The sequence below is a fragment of the Thunnus albacares genome, chromosome 23 (genome assembly GCF_914725855.1).
Source record: "Thunnus albacares chromosome 23, fThuAlb1.1, whole genome shotgun sequence".
Lineage (NCBI taxonomy): Eukaryota > Metazoa > Chordata > Actinopteri > Scombriformes > Scombridae > Thunnus > Thunnus albacares.
Genome location: NC_058128.1, coordinates 13,509,241 through 13,529,241, shown reverse-complemented (window position 1 = coordinate 13,529,241; position 20,001 = coordinate 13,509,241). Strand labels below are relative to the sequence as shown.

At 39.4% G+C, this 20,001-nt stretch overlaps 2 protein-coding genes and 1 long non-coding RNA gene across 4 annotated transcripts in view; 1 reads left to right on the top strand and 2 right to left on the bottom strand.

Annotated features, from left to right (window-relative positions):
- Positions 1 to 7,173, bottom strand: part of LOC122974844 — a 68,981-nt gene extending 61,808 nt beyond the window's left edge. For both annotated transcript variants that reach the window (XR_006400450.1, XR_006400449.1), the window contains exon 1: positions 7,022 to 7,173. This is a non-coding gene — a long non-coding RNA (uncharacterized LOC122974844). The remainder of the gene's footprint in view (positions 1 to 7,021) is intronic.
- LOC122974843 (transmembrane protein 229A) lies at positions 1,051 to 5,637 on the top strand. The gene has a single exon (XM_044342852.1). The coding sequence runs from the start codon at positions 1,589 to 1,591 to the stop codon at positions 2,681 to 2,683; it is 1,095 nt and encodes a 364-aa protein (XP_044198787.1). The 5' UTR covers positions 1,051 to 1,588; the 3' UTR covers positions 2,684 to 5,637.
- A 1,609-nt stretch (positions 7,174 to 8,782) lies between the features above and the next one.
- On the bottom strand, positions 8,783 to 14,150 carry LOC122975645 (hyaluronidase PH-20-like). The gene is made up of 8 exons (XM_044344172.1): positions 13,644 to 14,150; positions 12,096 to 13,040; positions 11,795 to 11,961; positions 11,556 to 11,724; positions 11,258 to 11,476; positions 11,006 to 11,164; positions 10,403 to 10,492; positions 8,783 to 9,432 (listed from the first exon to the last, which is right to left on the bottom strand). The coding sequence occupies exons 2-8, from the start codon at positions 13,026 to 13,028 to the stop codon at positions 8,986 to 8,988; spliced, it is 2,184 nt and encodes a 727-aa protein (XP_044200107.1). The 5' UTR covers positions 13,029 to 13,040; positions 13,644 to 14,150; the 3' UTR covers positions 8,783 to 8,985.
- Between the last annotated feature and the right edge of the window lie 5,851 nt (positions 14,151 to 20,001).

Genomic DNA, 20,001 nt, shown 5'->3' with positions numbered 1-20,001 from the left:
CCTCAATATCTCACTGAAGTCATGGTCAATGGTTGAGATTTACAGCAGACAAATGAAATATGCTTAAATATATTATGTCTGCTATGAAAATTAAACATCTGCAAAGTGGTGAACCACAAGAGGAAGCAGTCAGAGATATCATGACTGCTCTGCATCCCCTTCATTCAGCATGCATCAAAAGAGTGCATTCTCCTTCACTTTAATTAAACTTTAACATAAAATGTATGGTATGAGATCTATCTATCTATCTATCTTCCTTCTTTAGTCACACAGCCTAAGGTGTTAATTTGACATGAATTAAAGTAAGTAGAGAAAGTAGAGTCGTCCATAACATTTTACTACCTCTACTGTAGTCCAATCTGGGTCTATCATAACAGAATAATCTGCTGTAATTATCATTAATGAGTTGTAATTAAACTGCGTGAGAACGTCGCAGGGAGACGTGATTAATAACCACGTCAGGGCCAAAAAACGTCTCCACCACAGCTACACAGCTGCAGCACACCGCTTCCTCTTTCTTATGCTGCCTTCATATACTGTTGGAAATTTGTAAATCTTGTAATTATGATGCAAAGCACCGTCTGCATGAAGCCTACAAAAAAAAGCCTGTTCGTCACCCCTTTCGATAGGTTGAACTGTATCAGGCTTGCAATGTTTTCGTTTGTACTTAAAGATTTAAAGGCAGATATATCCCCTGAATGCAGACCTGCTATTTGGGCTAGTCTGAGCAAATTACTGCATGACAGTCATCTGCACTATTGCATATAACCTAATATAAATAAATAATGCCGCATTTTACAATTTCTATCAGCAGCAACGTAATTATGGTTTGTAAATCCTCTTTTTATCACATCCAAGTCGTTGAGAGGATATAAGAGGAAGCTGAATTGTATCAGTTAGGCTATTTGTTAAATGTTGAGCTTTCATTTTGACTCATTTATATCAAAACATCAAGTAAAGCTGCCTGCACCAATTTTTATTCTACTATTAAGTTCTTGGGTTGAAAATAAAACCACAAACATTAGCGTTTATCTATTTAATTTTAAAGGTACCTTGTAGGGTTGTTGACCACTAACAGCACTATGGAGTAATGTTTTTAGTGGTTCCTCATTTTGTTTGTATTGTGCACAAGGCCGTACATGTGAGTCACATCATGCCATTGGTTTCACACTATTCCTCTGGTGAACAGTTGGTGAAGATACCGGGCCAATAAACATAGTGCCCACAAAGGCAGGGAAGAAGATGACTGCTAGGAAGTGGACATGGATGTAAATAATGCACTACTTAAATGCTTTTTAAAATTGGCCTTTAAGGAAGGAAATGCCCTCAAAACATTTGTTAGATCTTAAAGATACACACAAGAAGAAACACTGAATGTTCAAGAGAACTTTTTTTGTTTACAAGAAACCTCTACTGAACACATAAACGCACCATGGACTGTATAAACAAAATCGGATTTTTCCAGGGGCCACTTGAAAGCAGCAGCCACTCTACAGTTTCAGGAGATCGTTGCAGCCGCAGCGGAACATAACAGAGAACAATGTGTTTGTGCAGGAGGAGGACAAGTCAGTCTCTCCGGACACAGTGAATGATTATGGCTGGCCGGTTGCGAGACGGTCCTCGCAACAGTTCAGGAGACTGCGCCGGTGGCCTCCAAACGGCGCGAATGCCCCGGCAACCAGAACCGTGCAGAGAGAGCGAGGACGCGGCGGAGTCGCTGCGGGAGCTGCCGCGATGGATGCGGCTTTACTTCTACGGGATGCACGGCGTGACTTTGGATGTCTTGCTCTCATCGGTGCAAGGGGTTTTAAATGATCGGGACCCCAAACTGGTGGGGTTTTCCTCTCCGTATCTTTGCATCATGCATTCACTGACCCACTTCGCGCTGGAGAAGATCTACTCACAGAAGAGGTGTTTTCGAGGTCGGCCTGTGGTGTTTCATCTTGTTTTCTATCCGTCTGTCTACATCGGGCTGCAGATCCTGATCGGGAACATCAACACTTTGACCGAGCAGGTGAGGGTGATATCTGGGACGCAGCTGGCAGTGCATTACATCCTGGCTCTGTATTTCGCCCATGTGTTTCACAGAGGGCTGTCCAGGCTGCAGTATAACACCTCCTGCCCTCCCGACCTCCAGAGCAAGCCCGGCCCGGAGGAGAGCGCACCTGTGCGGGGGCCTCCTCACAGCCTCCCCGGCTTTGTGCGGTTCCTGTTTTTCGGGATGCATGGCTTTCTGGACGAGGTGGTTTTCACCTCCATATTCAACCTGGTGGAAAAATCGGACAGGACCCTCAGCGGTCACACGTCACTGTGGTCTTTCCTGATGTACGGAAGCTGCAGCTTCGTGGTGGAAAAGCTCTACCTTCACCTGCACTTCAGCAGAGGCTGGGGGACTTGGCGGCGGCTCCCCATCTACATCTGCTTTATCTACACCTGGGAATTCTCCTGGGGTCTGGTCCTGAGGCAGTTTGACGCCTGCTCCTGGGATTACTCCCACTATCCTCACAACTTCATGGGACTAATCACCCTCCTTTACCTGCCAGGCTGGGTCTGTCTGAGTCTGTATCAGGACGTGCTGTCTAATGTCCTGCTGAGGATCAAGTGCACCAAAGATGTAACTGATTGGAGTGGGGAGAATGGAGAGGTCAATGGACAAGTGGAGTCTAAGAAAAAAATACTTTAATTCTTTTTTTAGGTTATTTTTAATACTTTTTAGGAAAGGTCCGGCCCCCGAGGAACATGCAGGCTTCACTTTTGTTCAAATTTAGGGAGTGGATGTCTTTTTCAAAGTGATAAAAGACTTAAAATTTAATGTTTGTCAAGAAGTTTTAGAGGTAATGATATAAAATGGGACCATATTTGGCCTTTCAACTATAATCATGGTATAAACATGTCTGAGGATGTGTTTTACCTGTGCCAGCTCAAGTTTAGCATTTGTTTATGCACATATCGAAGTATTAACTACTTTGGTTCTGACAGGAGGAAGGCGATATGTTGCCATGACAACAGATGTTGATATGTTGCATACAGGAATCTGGACACTCCTCCCTATTATGCAGATTTGACATTTTCCTGCAATGTCAATATTTCTGGGCCCAGTAATGAAGGTAAAACACAACTAAGGACCATGATTGTTTACCCAACTCATTTAAATTCATTATACGTACTGCCATTTTTATCTATCTGATGTAAAATATAGTTGTAATATTAACCAGTTTTACAAGTCCTCACAACTTTGGAAAATATTGAGTTTTCTAATGACTGCAGTGGCAGGCTTGCCACCTTATACGTTACTAGTTCTGGTTGGATCGATTGTGTCATTCACTTATTCATTAGCATGCTTTAAATGTAGCTCATATCTGCATGCTAAACAGACAAAACAGCAAAAAAATATGTATAAATAAAATAAAAACATCTGGAAGGTTTTGTTTCAAAACAGTCATGGTTTAGGTTTGGTTCACCAAAATACACGCATTGCTGCCCTAAAAGTCAGTATTTTCAAGAAAAAAGAAGACATAATGACAACAAAAATGCAAGCAACCAGTTTTTAAGATGATTTTTTAAACTGTTAATGTTACATTTTGAAACAAACTCCCCCATTTTCACCCAGATTGTGAATACGACCCTGAATAATGCATGGCAACTATTAGAGTTAGAGATAATCCCAGTGAATATGTAGCAAGAGAAAACCTGTAGCTGTGCGGATAAACGGAGCCAAGTGAGATTTTACTGTGAATCTTTCATGAACCAAATGTTACTTTGCTGGAGTGCCTTCCTGCGAAAACTGAGTTAACTCAAGCAAAACAAGGCTCAGTGTCCTAGGGGCTCCTATTTTTATCTGTAAGTGCTACAGTTGTGGGAGTCACAGCCCAACAACACATATTTGAAGCACAGCACTCTTTTGTTAGATATTACTATAAAACATTTTAACCTTGAGCCCCAATGACAGGCTTTTAATCAATGAGACTGAATTCTTTCAATAATCAGCAATGAGAAAAAGATGAGTTTGAATCCTAAATGATTTGGGGTTTTTTTTTATCTCCACTGAAAAGATAAAATGAAATAACCAACATCAATACAAATTCAAAACAGGAATAAAATAATTAAGCTTAATTTATAACCAAAGCAGTTAAAAGTTACACATTTATATGACTGACAAGAAGGGTTTCACCATCAAATGATTTTTTGTGCAGGTTTATGCTTAAGTATATACTAAAGGGACAAATAATGTTTAAATCAGGTGCATTGTGCTTTCTATGTTATTCACTGTAAGAAATGCATCTGGTCCTGCCGTAAAATAATGATAGTCACACATTTGCCACACCCCTGTTTTGCAATACTTTTACTGTACTTTATGAGAATTTGTTATAGCTCCATGCAGCAAGTCTAGTGAAGTCACATTTCTAAAGTAGAAAGTTGATCTCAAAACTGATGTTCACATTTTTTTAAAAGCATCAAGCATCCTTAGAGCTGCTGCAGAAACAGAGAAAAGCTTATAGGCCATTCAGCCTCAAAGACAACATAATTGATTTGAATCCATGAGTCAAATTAAAGCCTTTAGTTAAATATACCCAATAAAACTCCAGCTGTGTGTACTGTGCTGTCCTGACTCTCAAATTGGCTTGACGATGGCCTTATGCCTTATGAAAACACCAATCTAAGTACCTTGCACTGTGACTATTCAAATGGTTGTAAATCCTGGCAAAACCGTCCTACTCTACCAGTCACTTTGTTAGGTCACCAGCCATCATTTTGAGTTTGTTTTTTAAAGCAAGTAGCTGATGAACTGGTGGAGGTTTCACTCCCACAGTAGCATTTTAACTTGGTGCTGGAATCAGTTGTCATTCATGAAGCTGCCCTTTATTAATTTCTTGATAATTGATAATAATATATTTAGTTTTAATCACACCTCTAAAATAAGATGGTTTGAATTAAATTACTGTAGGTATGAATAGCATTTTACAGATCTTTAGATAAGCTTGTGATCCTGTTACAACATAGAATTGGCTCTAAGGATTCAATAATTACTGGTACCTTCAGTGCAGGACAAAGTAATGTTTATCTGCCCTTGTATGTTGTGGAAGTGACACTGAAAAACACACACATAATTTAAATATATTAGAATATTTTTCTTAACATGTGAGAATCTATTTCCTTTTATGTCTGTGGGCAGCAGTTTATCAAGAAATCAAAATTCATTTTGTCTATACATATTTAGAAAGATAATTGGCACATCTTGTGAATTGCTTTATCAACAAACATAGTTGTCAATGTTTATTTCAAAACCATGTGAAATTATATCAGAAGTGATACAGCTAGAACTGAAAGTGAACAGTCCTGCCTGTGTCTGGTGTGTTTCGCTTTCGACTTGGCAGCTATAACAGGGTTTTTCAGCATTTTCATTTTCTGAACCACAACTGCTGGAGTGAACTGAAGTAGAATAACTGTATTTTAATCAAACATTTACATACTGTGCTGATGTGTTATTCACCAGTTTGAAAAAAAAGACCAAACTGCTTTTTACAAAGTATGAAAGGTTGGTTGAAATAAAAGACGAAAAAAAAGTGACTGACTTGCAATGGCATGTACTGTACGACTTACAACTTCCATTAAATCTGAAAGATTCCTGTGACACGACTACCTTTCCTTCATGTCTTTACTGTTGTGTTGATAAGCAGTATTTACACTATTCAGAAAAGTGTGCACAAAATATTACTTGATCTCTTCATAAAACTAGCTCTGTTAAAACATCAACTATCATAGGCTATAATAAAAAAAGTATGTAGCCTATTTTCAGGCTTACTCATAATGTAAAAAAAAAAACACTGACTTGACACTGTAGGCAGCAGTTTCTTGCACATTTGTGTTTGTACATGTATCTTATATTATGCATTATACAAGTCTCAGCATGAACCAACTCACAAGTCCACATGCACAAACAACAGATTATATGACAGATAGTGTTGGTTAGTTTCTATAGTACAGCACAGACTAGTTCCTGGTACACACACACAAAGGCTGCTTTTTATCTCTTGTTACTGCTTCCTTGTTGAGATGTAGCCGTGATAAAAACACACAAATTAAACAAGACTCTTGGAGGAACCAAGAAAGTTCACCCAAAAGCCCAGTGGTGATTTTTCTTAGTCCTGAACTTGTAAGGGAAATTTACACTGTGCTTTCTGCTGCAGTTTATACGTGTGGAAAGTTGTCAAGGCAACATGTGTTTGTTTGTGTATGTGTGTGGTTGGGTTAGTTGCATGGTTGAGACAAATATGTATCATATGGCAGTGAAATTGTCTATATTTCTTGCAATGAGTAATGTTGGCTTCTCATGCAGGGTTTAATTTCATGCTGTCATAGCAGTGACAATCATTTGAAAATAACTGAAGTTTAAATCAGTCTCTTTCTCGTTGTGACACAAGCAAACACATACACACCTCACATACTTCCCACCCCGAGGACACAAAGAATACACCAATGACCTCAAGTATCTGCTGACAGCAGCACAATGGGAATACCGTACACTAACTCCTCCTTAAAGACTCATTAGTACCCTCAAACCGAGAGAAGTACGTGACTGCTGTGTACAAACATGGAAACATGGTTTCACACAGATGAAAACAGGAAGTGAGATGTTTTCCTGTGTATCAGCGTCACTACTAGCCATTAAGTCACTACTCCAGCACCTGAAATATGGACATTGTAAGTTGGACACATCGACTGAAAAAAATATGGACGTAGTCACCTTGACGTCACCATTGGTTTGCGAACTGCCGTTTTGAAGCCTCGAGTGTTGCGATTTGACCATCGCCATCTTGGATTTGGCCGTCGCCACGTTTGATTTTTGGAGCCAGATGCGACCATATTTGGACGAGAGGGTGGGGCTCACCATAGCGCTAGCTGCTAGCGTGGTTAGCACGGTGCATTTACAATCTATGGTTAACAGTGATAACGCTAATGCTAATGCTAATTTTCGCTAGCGAAAAACAGGCCTAAAACCGTTAAAACAAAATGTACTCACCGGAAAAACTGATCATCCGACTCACTGATGGGTCTTTTATTAGAACCAAACGCCAGGCTGTTTTTAGGCGACAACAATGTTACAGTTAACTTCAGTGAACTGAAAACTCACTGAAATAGCAGCAGCCAAGCCCATACGTAATGGTTACGTTACGTAAGTAATGTTATCGCCGTGGTAGCGACTTGTCAATCACAATGTAGCCACGCCCCAAAGCATGCCCTGCTTTATCATCAAATTTAAATTAAATGGGACCATAATTTACAAAATGACCATCATGCCGTATTGAAGAAGACTTGAAACTAGCGATTGACTTCATAAACTCATTAGGAAACAGTTTACTGAGGTAATAAATCAAGAGAGAAGTAGGGTCATTTTCTCATAGACTTCCATACAATTAGACTTCTTTTTACAGCCAGTGGAGCCGCCCCCTGCTGGCCAGTAGATAGAATGCAGGTTTTTGGTACTTCCGCATTGGCTTCATTTTTCAGCCCCGAAGGTTGCCGCTTGGTTGGACAGTCCATATTTATGTATGCCGGTGTTTTATATTAACAAATATTAACTACTAACATTACATGTAATGTCAAAATGGCTGGTCATAGCTACAAACAGAGAATTATCACACAACTCTGCAGTGTTAGATACACCACATTTTAGCTTTTCTTCAGCTCATTGATTGAGTTTTATAGTTGCATTTTTATGTCTGTGTCCCTGCTCTTTTCAAACCTGTTTCCAGCAAAAGGCAGGGGATTTCAGCTAAAACATCTCCAATAAACACACTCAAACAGCACCTGCTCAATACCAAACAACAAAAAAACAAAGTAAGCTTTTAGCTGGTCAAACATCTAGCAAGCTAAGAGGACTTATTTGAGGAAGTTATTTCTCTCAGGAGTTGAAAACAGAGCAATAAGTAAATAAATATAAAACTTAAATTCCTCAGGTGGCCTGAAACACAACTCTAAATCAATGCTAATGCTGCTCCATGTCTCCTGGATGTGTAAGTAGGCAACTGTTTCCTAACAAGTCAGCCATAACAACTTAACAAGGTGCTAAAATTTCAGGCAGGAATCTGTCAGCTTGTTGTGGAGTTTTTCTGCTTCTTATTGGCCAGAAAAATCTATTTATGTATCCTTAAATGCCCAGTGCCCTCACAGGTGTTATCAACTCAGGTTGAAGTTGGTTATGACTTATGCTGTAATTTATGTGATGTCCATGTGCTAATAGAAATGTCACAAAGGACATTTTGACAGGGTCCTGGTATTGTGCATGCGGTCACACTGTCATGGTTTACTGGGACGCTTGAGCAGGACAGAGTCACTGTAATGTTTTTAGTTAAATCTGCGATTTCCTACTATGACATGTAATCATGACTGCTCTGAAAAAGACCAATCGAGCACAGTGTGTACACACAGTGCTGAGATGACCTCTAATCAGGCATATTAAGTGAAAACACCTGTGGGGTGCACCAGTGGTATGCAGGTGTGAGCAACCTTTTCATCTAATGATGTGCCAATAATATTCTGCCTTTTAAAATAGAATAATAATATAGCAAAATTGCTTAAAACTAATTAGATTAAGTAAATAAAAGAAATTTCACATTTTTAACTGTGATTTTTGGAACTCTTCATTCACTTAATACTTGGTCATCCTGTTTTCTCCTTTGGGAAGCAAGTTGAACATGGAAACAACGATGCTGTTGCTCCATCTCTTTTCATTTATTTACATAAACAGTCAAATCATATGCAAATGTCCAGAGGGGATAATATTGTCACACCTAATTACTTGATATGGCACAGTGTTAGTTTAGATTTGATCTGAGATGGAGGCTCTGCTCTTCATGATCAGTGGTTAGTCAGCGGTCATAATGAACACTTTATATACAGTCTTTTTAATCTTCTGACAAGAAACACAAACACGGTTAGAGAAAAGGAAAAATTTTACAAACAAAAGATGTTACACTATACAATCTAAACTTTTAAGTTCTTTTTAACATTGTCCTTACTAATACTGGTCTGTTGCGTATCATCCAACACAGCCTTATTTAGAGTGTAAGCCTTTTGATATTTAGTGTGCAACCCATGTTGCACACTAAATATCAAGGCCTTGGCTAGCTCTCTGTATGTCCTGGGAGTACAGTTCAGTCCTTTGTAGCATTGACAGGTAAACCTCTTACTGAAAGTCTTCAGGTCTGTGAAAGTAGGTCTCCCTAGAACAAGGTAGCGGTTCTGCACATGCAAGACTTTGAAATTCTCAGGGTTTAGGTGGAGGTAGTGACTGGAGTTGTAGTTTTTTCGGACACAGCGTCCATTCCCCTGGCACAGGAAGTTGCTGCAGAGCTGAGCGGCTGCGGTGACGTTGGTGATGTAAGGGTTGAGAGTGGAGGAGAGGTAGGATGAGAGGGCTTTACAAGAGGTCTGAGAAAAGAGTAAAGAGAATGGAAGAAGAAAAAGGATGAGCAAAAATTCAGGGAAAAGTATTCAAAACTAAATTTTTACTCTGTATATAATACTTTATTATCTGAAACAGAACATTGCAACAATTCAACAGCCCTGAAATATGTTGATATGCCTATTTATGATTAAAGGAATAGTTCAACATTTCAAGGAATGTGCTTATTCGCTTTCTTGCAAAGAGTTAGATGAAAAGATGATACTACTCTTACGGTTAGCTTAGCTTAGCATAAAGATTGAAAATAGGTTGAGACAGCTGGCCTGGCTCTGTCCAAAACGTTATATCTCGTTTTCTTTCATCCATAAAAAACACTGTGTTGTAATTTTAATTAGCAAGCTTTAGAGGTGTTGAGCTGAACCAAGTTAGCCGTTTCCCCCTGCTTCTAGTCTTTATGCTGAGCTAAGCTAACTGAAAATAATGGACATAGGCCTACATGAGATTAATATCAATCTTCTTGTCTACCTCTTGGCAAGAAAGCAAATAAACGTATTTCCCAAAATGTCGAACTATTGCATGAAAAGTACATTGTTGTTACAAGTTGTCGTGTGTCAATCAAGTAAATTTAGAAGTTCATTAACTAAAGTAAAAGCAGACAAGGCAGGTTTAGAAAAAGTGGAAGCATCAAACATTTAAACATAAAATAACAACCTAATGCACTGAATGATGAAAAAGTGAAACATTCACTAACTTGAATTTACATGGTGGAGACTCTTTCAGAAGACATGCAGTGAAAGTCATAATCTTGGCTTCCCTGCTTTGGATATTGTTGTAGTACCAACCATCTCAATCCATCAGTAGGTTTGTCAATCAGTCACAGAGACTAGCAGACTCACATATCATCTAATTGAACTCTTTGTCTGTGTCTGACTACCTGCCATCAGTGCTCTGTCATGTTTGTCAGCAGTACAGCGGGGGTCTGTGGTGTGATGTTACCTGGTCATCATAGTCTGCGCTGGCCCCCCACAGCACAGCGCCAGATGCTCCCACTGCTGCGCTCTCTCCGATGGTGCTGACCAGATCCCCCTGAACATAAAAAAGGTTAATTTATACCTCTGCACACATATGCCGAAACAGCCGCTGGTGTTCAAAAATGAGACAAACAAAAATAGGCTAATGTATGCATGTGTAGTGCACAGACTTTAACACTGCTCTTTTTTAGCAGAAAATACACACATCCTACAAGGTGAGAAGAGAGGATACAGATTATGCGGCCAGGTGAGGTTTACTGTGTCCTGAGCAGGGTGTTGTTACACCAAGAAACCAAACTCCTCTTAAAACTGGACCTCAGGCTGGAAACACCTCTCCGCTGGGATGAAGAAGTAACCTAAGATGAATCTAATCTAGTCAAGTGTGTGGTCACTTCCTAATGAGTTTTTGGATGGTGAGTTTATTCAGTTAGTAAAGTTGGTGAGAGTAGTAACATTAATACTTTGTTCCATAGCATGGCTGGGTCCGAAATACATAGAATGAGGTGTATGAGGTGTATTAAACAAATCATCATTTAAATATCTTTACCTGTGAGCACTTCTCATTTACCTGGCTGAGGAAGCGTTTGTTTCGATCAACGAAGACAGGTCGAGTGTAAACAAACACGGGTGCAGTGCCAGTTCGTCTGGGCGAAGCAGACACCCTCAAAGCTTCCTGGACTCGGTTCCTCACCATCAGAGCGGCTTTGAGATTGTCTGCCAGAGATAACTGTAACAGTGCAAGGACGCAAGAAAAAAGAAATCAGCCTGAGGAATGGCCTTGTTTAAAAAGAGCAAGTATTATTCTACAATCCTAACCAACCTGCAGGTACACAGATGGGAAGAGGGCAGTGCTGGACTTCCATAGCCAGAGCAGCTCATCATTCTGCCTCCTCACCTCCTTGGAGCAGTGGCCTGTGTAGTCTGGCTTCTTCCAGCCATAGTTGTAGCAGTTAGGAAACAGGTAGAAGCCCCAGAGATAGTTGGGTCTCATAGCTCTTCCCACTGCCAGCATCCCTGACATAAAATTCCTGGCTGCCACCTAGAAAAGATCAGGATCATCAATATTCATTAACCACCCAGAGCTATATTATTAGTTTCTATCTTCAGTTCGTTCTGACCTGAAACTGTTTTTTGGCTTTTTCTGTGGCCTGCCGCAGTGTGAGGAAGGGGTTTGTTTGCATAATACGGGCCACAGATAAATTTTGGTATACTCTCTTAGTGCCCCAGTTTCTGTCCCATAGGGGGCGCCATTCCTCCCAATCTATCACAGCTAAGCCACGGGATGTCCTGGAAGGATAGGAGAATGAAGAGGAGGATCAAAATCAACATGTCACCATCACATTTTTGAAATACTCACTTGGATGGGATGTAGTAGTTAATATCTGCTCTGGCCTTGTTCAGACTGGCTTCCAGGTTACCTCTCTGTGGGATGCCACCATTTAACTGTTTCTTACTGGTGAGGTCTACATGTGGGTAAAGACCTAGTCGGTCCGTATAAAACAGAGACAGGAACTGGCCTGGAACCTACAGCAGAAACACAACGTGAGTCTACTTGTGTAGCATGAGGCTTTCAGGAAGAAGACAACATTGACAGCATTTGATTTGCAGCTAGAATTGATTGTAAGTAAAACAGTTTATCTCCAACAAATTCACCTTACCTTAGCAGGTGTGGCCACTCCTTTAAAGGGCGAGGTGTCCAGCGAGATGTTGTGCCTGTTACAAACCAGATCAGGGATGTTCCAACTAACAATGAAGGGTTGGTGCTCAAACAGTGGACCTGTGGTGTGGGGGAGAGGTGGAGGTGGAGGTGGAGGACGTAATCGTGGCTTGTGAGAGCTTGTAGATTCTGGTGGCGATGGCAGGCTTTTCAGGATAGGGATGTGTGCAACTTTGGCAAATGGAGGTGGTGATGTTTTGGGGGTTAAAGATAAGAATGCTGCAGGAGATAAAGATGTTGTAGGAGGAGAGGGTGAAGCAGTTTGAGAGGGAGATGATAACTTTTTGTGAAGAAGAGATGTGTTGGTGAATTTGTAAGGTTTAGCAGGATAAAGAGAAGCTGGATACAGACACATTTTGGACCAAGGTGATGGAAGTTTTTTGTGCAAAGGAGGCACCATAGTTTTGAAAGATGTAGTCAGACATTTGCAGAGGTGAGGTAGCAACTTGGGAATATTAGGGGAAAAAAATTTTAAGGTTCGAAGGCCAGATATGAAGGAACACTGGACTGGACCAGAACTCAGTGAGTATTTTTTACCAAGCTGGAGGAAAAAAGATTTTGTCGAAGCTGTGGGTGAGGTTGTGAGGAGGTCTGTGGTGGATGTTTGATTGAAGAGTGACGTAGAGGTGATGGTGGGGGTGGATGATTTTAAGATTGAAGGAGTGGTAAAAGTTTCAGAAATGATTGACATGTTTGGGTTAATAACGGGAGGGGGCGTGGCTTTTGTTGTTCTCAGGACAGACAATGAAAAAACAGGCGAGACAGAGACGGTGAATGCGGGAAAGATAGCGAGAGGCAGAGGGGCGAGGATTGACGAGATGAGTGAAAGATAAAGCAGCACACAGCTCCTGCTCTTCCGTGTGACTGAAACCATCCTTCCCTCCGGCTGAAGGAAAAAACAGAATAAAAAAAACAACCAGAACCCATCAAACTCAAACAAAAAGAAAGATCATTAAGTTGAGTGCACTTTTAAATATGTTTGCTGTAATACAAAGAAAGTATAGCACTAACTTATACCCCCAAAATTATACCATGAGAGTCTGATGTTGTTTTAACTTGTTTACAGAGTTGCTTCACACATGTATTTAAATTACATGCACTGTCTAATACTAAAATATATGACACCAAAGTCACTTTACTGAAGCTAGGACATTATCAATTTGTGCTAGCCTAATTTCTGCAGAACATAACGTCACAGGCTCCTTTTGATTCTGCTAAGCTATCAACTCTAACCTGACATTTTCACTTATGCAGTCCCACAGGTCTTTTCTTGTTTAGCCAATTCTGACATGTAGTTTTCTCAGTTGCCTCCAACACACTCCACCTGATTCAAATCCAACCTGCCAAACCAGCATGATTTTACTCTCCTTGCCTTGCCAAACATAAACCACAAGCTTGACATCCATGATGTGAACCGATCTGTCCTATCTAGTCATTCCCATATCATCATAAACTAAAAATTAACAGACTGTGTAAAAAGACACAATACCTTGACATGCCTTCAGTGGAACTGCATCACCATAAGATGTGTTGACTTGTTCCCTGGAGCACAGAAAGCGAGAATATCCTTACAAAACTGTCACTGTCTGATATAGGTAGGACAGATGTCCAGAGGGAGAAAGGGGAGGAGAGGTATGGTGGGCAGAGCTGCGTACAAGGATGCACTCTGCTCTCTATTGTTTGTCTCAGAAAAACATCTTATTTTGATCGCCCCCATGCCAAGTTTAACTTGGAGCAGAGGAGGAAGGCACACCTGGGTGTGAGGTTATGGAGTGTGCACTGTCTTCATACATGCTGAGTAAGTCATCAGTATGAAGTTTAGATCATTACTGCACTAGTGGTGCTTGTCTCCACTGATGGGGTAAACAAATGTTTACAACAGCGTTAGTTAAAAGGCAATCAGGGTTAAATTTCTCTTAATATCTGACATCTACATGAACAATTGAGGCCAACCTCTGTGGACTTAAAACAGCTTGTGATGTCAGTAGCATTTACTTTTTTTGGCTATGAGTGTTGTGGGTTCTCCACTCAGACAGATTAAATTGATTTTTTCACCAAAAGATGACATGTTGAGAGCAAAAAAAAGCACATCAACATGCTCACAAACAACCATTTTGTGAGAGCAGGTGGTTAATCGGGTCCAGGACCACCTGTTTTGATGCAATATTTATTAAGTAATGCAATGTGCAGCATGTTTCAGGCTGTCTTTTCTTATCCATCTGGATTTGAGCAAATGAAAATAGAAAATCTAGTAGTTAAATAACACAATATGCATGCATACAAATAGCATGATATGATAAATGCTATGAGTCAGCAGCCAAAACACTTACCTACTTTTCTCCCCCTGCAGTCTGGAGACAGGATAGGTTGACACCTAGATGGCAAAAATGGAGTTACCAGTTATACTGGTCGCATTAATTGTGCCACTTCTCAAATCTAAGTGTTAAAAATTTATGTGAAGTTTACAGACAACAATAACTGGAAAGATAACTAATAATAGCACTTTTCTTCTCCACATTACAAGTAATTGTACATACATAGGACTTGTGTTTACCTTGTAAGTACTGTATGTGTTTACATAACTGCTCAGGCACATATAACGTGCCATTTGGTGGTGGTTACTTCACAAGTTAGTGACACAGTGTGAACACTGGGGCACTGACCCTTGACCTTCTTTGTTGTTTCTAGGATGGTGGTGTGTGTGCATGTGTCTGAGTGTAGACTGTGTGTATATTAACTTCAGAGCACGATTTCATGATTTCACATTAACATTTTTAATGCTGCCCCTCAAAACTCTGCTCTCACACTCAAACATAACCAGCTTGTTGCTTAAAGCTGTATGTTTACACTCAGATACACTCTTGCTCATGCACAAACCCTTCTCCTTGTTTTCAAGCTTTTCCTGCATGCTAACAACAACTTCTTCCCTTCCTTTAATTTTCCCATGATACATTGATATGTACAGTGCATTTCAATTTACTCTATTTCCTTTTGTGATTTTTGTTAAAGCAGTTGATATCTGCATGAATTCAGACATATATATTAGTAACTTAAAAATCATGCTCTTGATTAAAGATAGAATGGTAACCTACATCTGTTTCCTGTTAAATAAACTTAAAGTGAAAGATGATGTCTCAAGTCAAAAAGGTGTCTTCTCATGTCTGTGAGAGGATCATATATGTTCACTTTAGGCTCATGACTCATAGCATAGCTTTCCTGTTTTATGATAAGAAACCAGTTTTTCTGCAGACAGGATCAGCTACTATGATAATGATCAAATGTAGTTTTTAGGACCAGTCACAAGATGGCAGCTCTGAATAGTTCAAAGATGAGGAAATTTTCCTCCTGTCGTGTTTTTTCCAAGGTACAACAGCACTGAAATAATAAGACTTAAACACGCTGCACTCCATCTTAGGCCGGATTAGATTAGATTAGATTAGATTAGATTAGATTAGATTAGATTAGATTAGATTAGATTAGATTAAAACTAGCATTTTTCCAGGTGCAGAGTGGTACAGCACAGTGGATGCAGCATTCAGTTCAAAAGGTACTTTGTGTATACCACAATATATATACAGTTTATACATGCAAAGCAGTGAAAAGTGAAAGGCATGATATCGACATGCAAATTCATTTACAGGTTCCTCTAAAGTCCTAGTGAACTACAGGCTTGTTCAGTAATACTATCAACTGGCCACTAAGCACAGAAGGTTTGGTGCAAAGGCACAGTAAAAATGAAAATAAAAGGCAAAAATGTTTCATGTACTGATGCAACGTAAGATAAAAAATATTCACAATCCAATTCCTTTCTTTGTATGTCATTCTTGATAGGTAAGCACCCTGCAATAAACTGATGAATCAAATCCCAAACTGCTCAGTTACAGTATGGTTTATGCACAAAAGCCATGTGAGTATTCCTTATTCCTGAGCATTCATGAGCATTTACAACAGAATATGGTTTTAAAGAAACCCCCAACCACCAAGCCATACATGTGTACAAATCCTGTCCTGCAGCTTCATTGTTAATGTAGAGAAGCACTTTGATAATCCAACAGATGGACAATAACTCTGCAGCATGATTTCATCACCCTCATTATTCTCATAGTTGTATGAAGATCTTTGCAGGCACCATTATGCAGAATAGCACAGGATGTGTGTTGTGCTTTGGACCAAACATGTTTGACAAATGTAACTTGATACAGTAACCAATGTGCTGAGTGCACCATTCAGCACTAGTGTTATAATATTTGATGTAATGCTGCCATCTTGTGGTTAAATTGTAAAAAGAAGAAGGTTCAAGTTTCGGCAAACGTGGTTCAGATTCAACTCTATTGCAGTGTTGATAGTTTGACTAATACACAGATTTACCCAAATGAGACCAGTTATGACAGATAACTTAATACACAGCAACATATGTGATAAGATGGTAATATGTGATGTAATAACAGGGAATAGCAGAGGGTGTAATTCAGTGGTTTACTCATAAACACCTCTCACAGGTTGTATATGTCTGTAAATTGTGGGCAATTTAATTGTGAAAAAGTGTAAAAGTGTGATGTTTCCTTCTCAGATTGTTTTATATGACTAGTTTTAAAGATCTTTGGCTGCCAGCCAAAGTATTTCACACAATTGTACTTGTGTAACCGGAGTGACAATAAACATCTTGAATCTTGACTCTCTAATGAAGTAATATTTTATCACTTATTTTATTGTATTTTTTTCTTATTTCTAGTCTTGCTAATCCTTTCACGTCTCCTCAGACTCATCTCAGGACTCAGGACAAGGGTGCTGACCCCCAGGTTAGTCTAATTATTTCCTTACATTACTATTATCACTGTGTTTGTAACAAAATGAAGCTGTTCCTGCCTTCTTTCCTGTGAATCAGAATCAAAACCAATATCACAAACATTATTATATATATATATATATATATATATATATATATATATATATATATATATATGGGTATATACTCCATGCAATCACCAAGCAAAATGCCACCATCGGCACACCAAAGTACCTGGCTGTTGAATAAATAGTATTTCTGTTTGGAGCTGACCTTGTCGTGATATTTCCAAAATCCACATTGTATTACATGCAGAGGAGATGTGGAAAGGCCAGCTTTATGAAATATTCATACAGAAGCCTGTAGGGGACCTCTTCCTCCAGAATCCAAAATATAATATTCATGTTATCCTCTTCCCTCCTTCTCTCATAACCTCAATCTTCTCTTGTTGTGGAAAGTGGGTCAAACGAATGTTTCACTAGGGTAGCCCCAGAAGGTGTGTCCACACCTCCTAAACACATGCCACATTAACACACAGATAATGTGTTTTCCATGCCTTAACATTCATATACAGGACTGTAAATACACATACAGAGGTCCTCAGCTCAAACATTCCTCTCAGCCTTGCTCAGAGATGTCAGTTAGGTATCTTACACAAGCAACAAGCAAGTATCTCTTCTCAATCCAGTCCTCTTGTTATTGAGTGACTAAGTGCATACCAAGCAATATTAGCTGTCAGTATCATTGAATTTGTATGAATAGAGCATCTGTATCAAGCTCAGTACATGGAGGGATACCGAATTAAATTCCCCGCTTACGTAATTACCTACTTACATTATGATGGCCTTTGGGAATTTGGGTTTCAGCAGGCTGAAAGTTTAGAAAAATAATGCTAGAAACCACTTTCATAAATCAAAAGGAACTGAAGCCACCTAAGTTCTCTTTTATTCACAGTAAAGTATGGAAACTGTGGTGTTGTTGGCATTTGGGGATTTTGTAATGAAAAATATCACTGCTGTCATCGTGGCTAACTAACATCAGGCAAGTTCCTGGAATAAGAGCAGGAGGTGGGCTGTTTCTCATTAATATTAAGCTGATGGCCTCTCACCTAAATTTTCCATCTTCTCTGTCCTTTGTCTTTCAAATTTGCTCTGTCAGCTCTCTCTCCCCACTTCCCAACCTTCTCTAACTCTCATTCACTCTTTCAAAATGCCAATCTGTCTCTATCTCTTTCCCTGCAAAGACATAAGTGCTCATAAAACCACTAACTCAGGATGACTCACCCCTAATACCTCTATACCTCGCTAAAGCAAGGGTAGGTGTAGCAGCTCAGAATTTCCTGGGGTGTTTCTCTGCCTGTCAGTCAGGTTTTTCAAGTTCCGCAAGAATCTGTCAAAGTGCAGAGAATGAGGTTTCAGCAGGTGGAAGCACTCTAGTGTAAAAGAGCAAATGCAGGACATGCTGAGTTTATGCTCAAATTCAGGTTTTGAGAAAGGTTTAAAAGCATTGATAAGGATAAGACTCAACCAAGAAGAAAGAGACATTCACTGTGATTCATCAGCAGTGAGAGTAGGAAGGCAGTTCATCTATATGTTTAAATAATTTTCCCTTAAGTAATTGCCCAATTTATGTGACAAATTTATCAGTGCAGCAACTCGCCCTTTATTGAAACACTGTAACCTCGCTATCAGCTTTATTTACAAAGTAATCTTTTTCACTTCTGACAGGAGAATACTTGACAATAAACCTAAATAAAATAATATATCCCATAAAATGTGTGTTTGTAGTGCTGTGACACACTGGAGTAAACCTCACTTGTTTAGTTATCATGCGGCGGTCAATAACATAATACCTTTATCGTCTCACCACAGTTATATTTATACTTTTCAGTTCAAATGCTATATTTGATGACATGAAATTGCCTTTCCCAGGGCTTTGGTGACAAGGTAGCATAAATGCAAGAAGGTATTTAAACTTCAGAAGAATTTAAAATTAAGCTTTAAAAAATATAAATAAATAAAGAATATAGTGTGCAAGGTTGAGTTGGTACAGGCTGCTGAAACTGCAGCACATGACGCATATACTCCTCGAATTTAGATCGTAAATTAAAAAGTAATTGTAAGATTTTACTTTTATGTTATAAAACACACATTTTCATCCATATTCATCCTGACAAACTGCCCAGAATTGAAGAAAAAGCCATACTCAACAGGTGCTACTGGTGACATTTTCAGGCTGTCATCTGTGTAAGCTCTGCGGTACTTTCCCTCATACTGATCCTTCCACAGGTGCACTTTACATACATGCCCACATGATCACATTCACATACAGTATGCATGCATACTCACCAAGCACTTTATTTGTTGTGTACTGGAGTGCATTATCTTGAATGGTGTTCCTAATATTTTGTCCATCCCATTAACATACATGACAGGGGCAAAATATTAGGAGTACTTTTCAGTATAATGCACTCTAGCACACCACCACCGCCACCACCCACTATGACCTCAATAATAAACATAAAGTAGAATTATCACCTTTCTGACAATGTCAAAAAAAACCTGACAATGTATAAGCTCTGTAAAAGTAGAATTTATAGAAGAGCTGTTGTATTGAATTGCATTAAATTGCACAGGTGATCATAATAAAGTGCTTGGTAGGTGTATATACTGTACATATGCACACATGCATATACAACCACTGCAGGACTCTCTGCAATCAGGACCACAGAGAAAGAATAAAGGCCCCATGATCAAAAACAAGTAACAAGTTTCAATGAAAGTCCAAATGAAGCCTCCCTATTACAAACTGCCTGACAGCTTGGCTACAATTTTAATGAAATCTGTGCTTGAATAATTTATCGCGAGGTGACATTTCACACTAGTTTGATGGACTGTGTTGACATTATTTGGCAGCCGACAACATCTGCAGTGATGTAAATGTATGTGATTACAGTATATCAGAGTAAATTGGGTCATGAGGATTATGAGAGGGCTCATTTCAAGTCAAGCTCTTATGCAAATCAGCTACATAATAATATAACAAGAATTTTGACATTATG

Excerpts from the sequence above, each read along its gene's own strand:
- LOC122974843 (XM_044342852.1), top strand. The coding sequence starts at position 1,589 with ATGATTATGGCTGGCCGGTTGCGAGACGGTCCTCGCAACAGTTCAGGA.
- LOC122975645 (XM_044344172.1), bottom strand. The coding sequence starts at position 13,028 with ATGGTTTCAGTCACACGGAAGAGCAGGAGCTGTGTGCTGCTTTATCTT. Across the intron at positions 10,493-11,005 it reads ACAAACGCTTCCTCAGCCAG|GGGGATCTGGTCAGCACCAT; the intron begins GTAAATGAGAAG and ends TTTTATGTTCAG. Across the intron at positions 9,433-10,402 it reads GCGCAGACTATGATGACCAG|ACCTCTTGTAAAGCCCTCTC; the intron begins GTAACATCACAC and ends CTCTTTTCTCAG.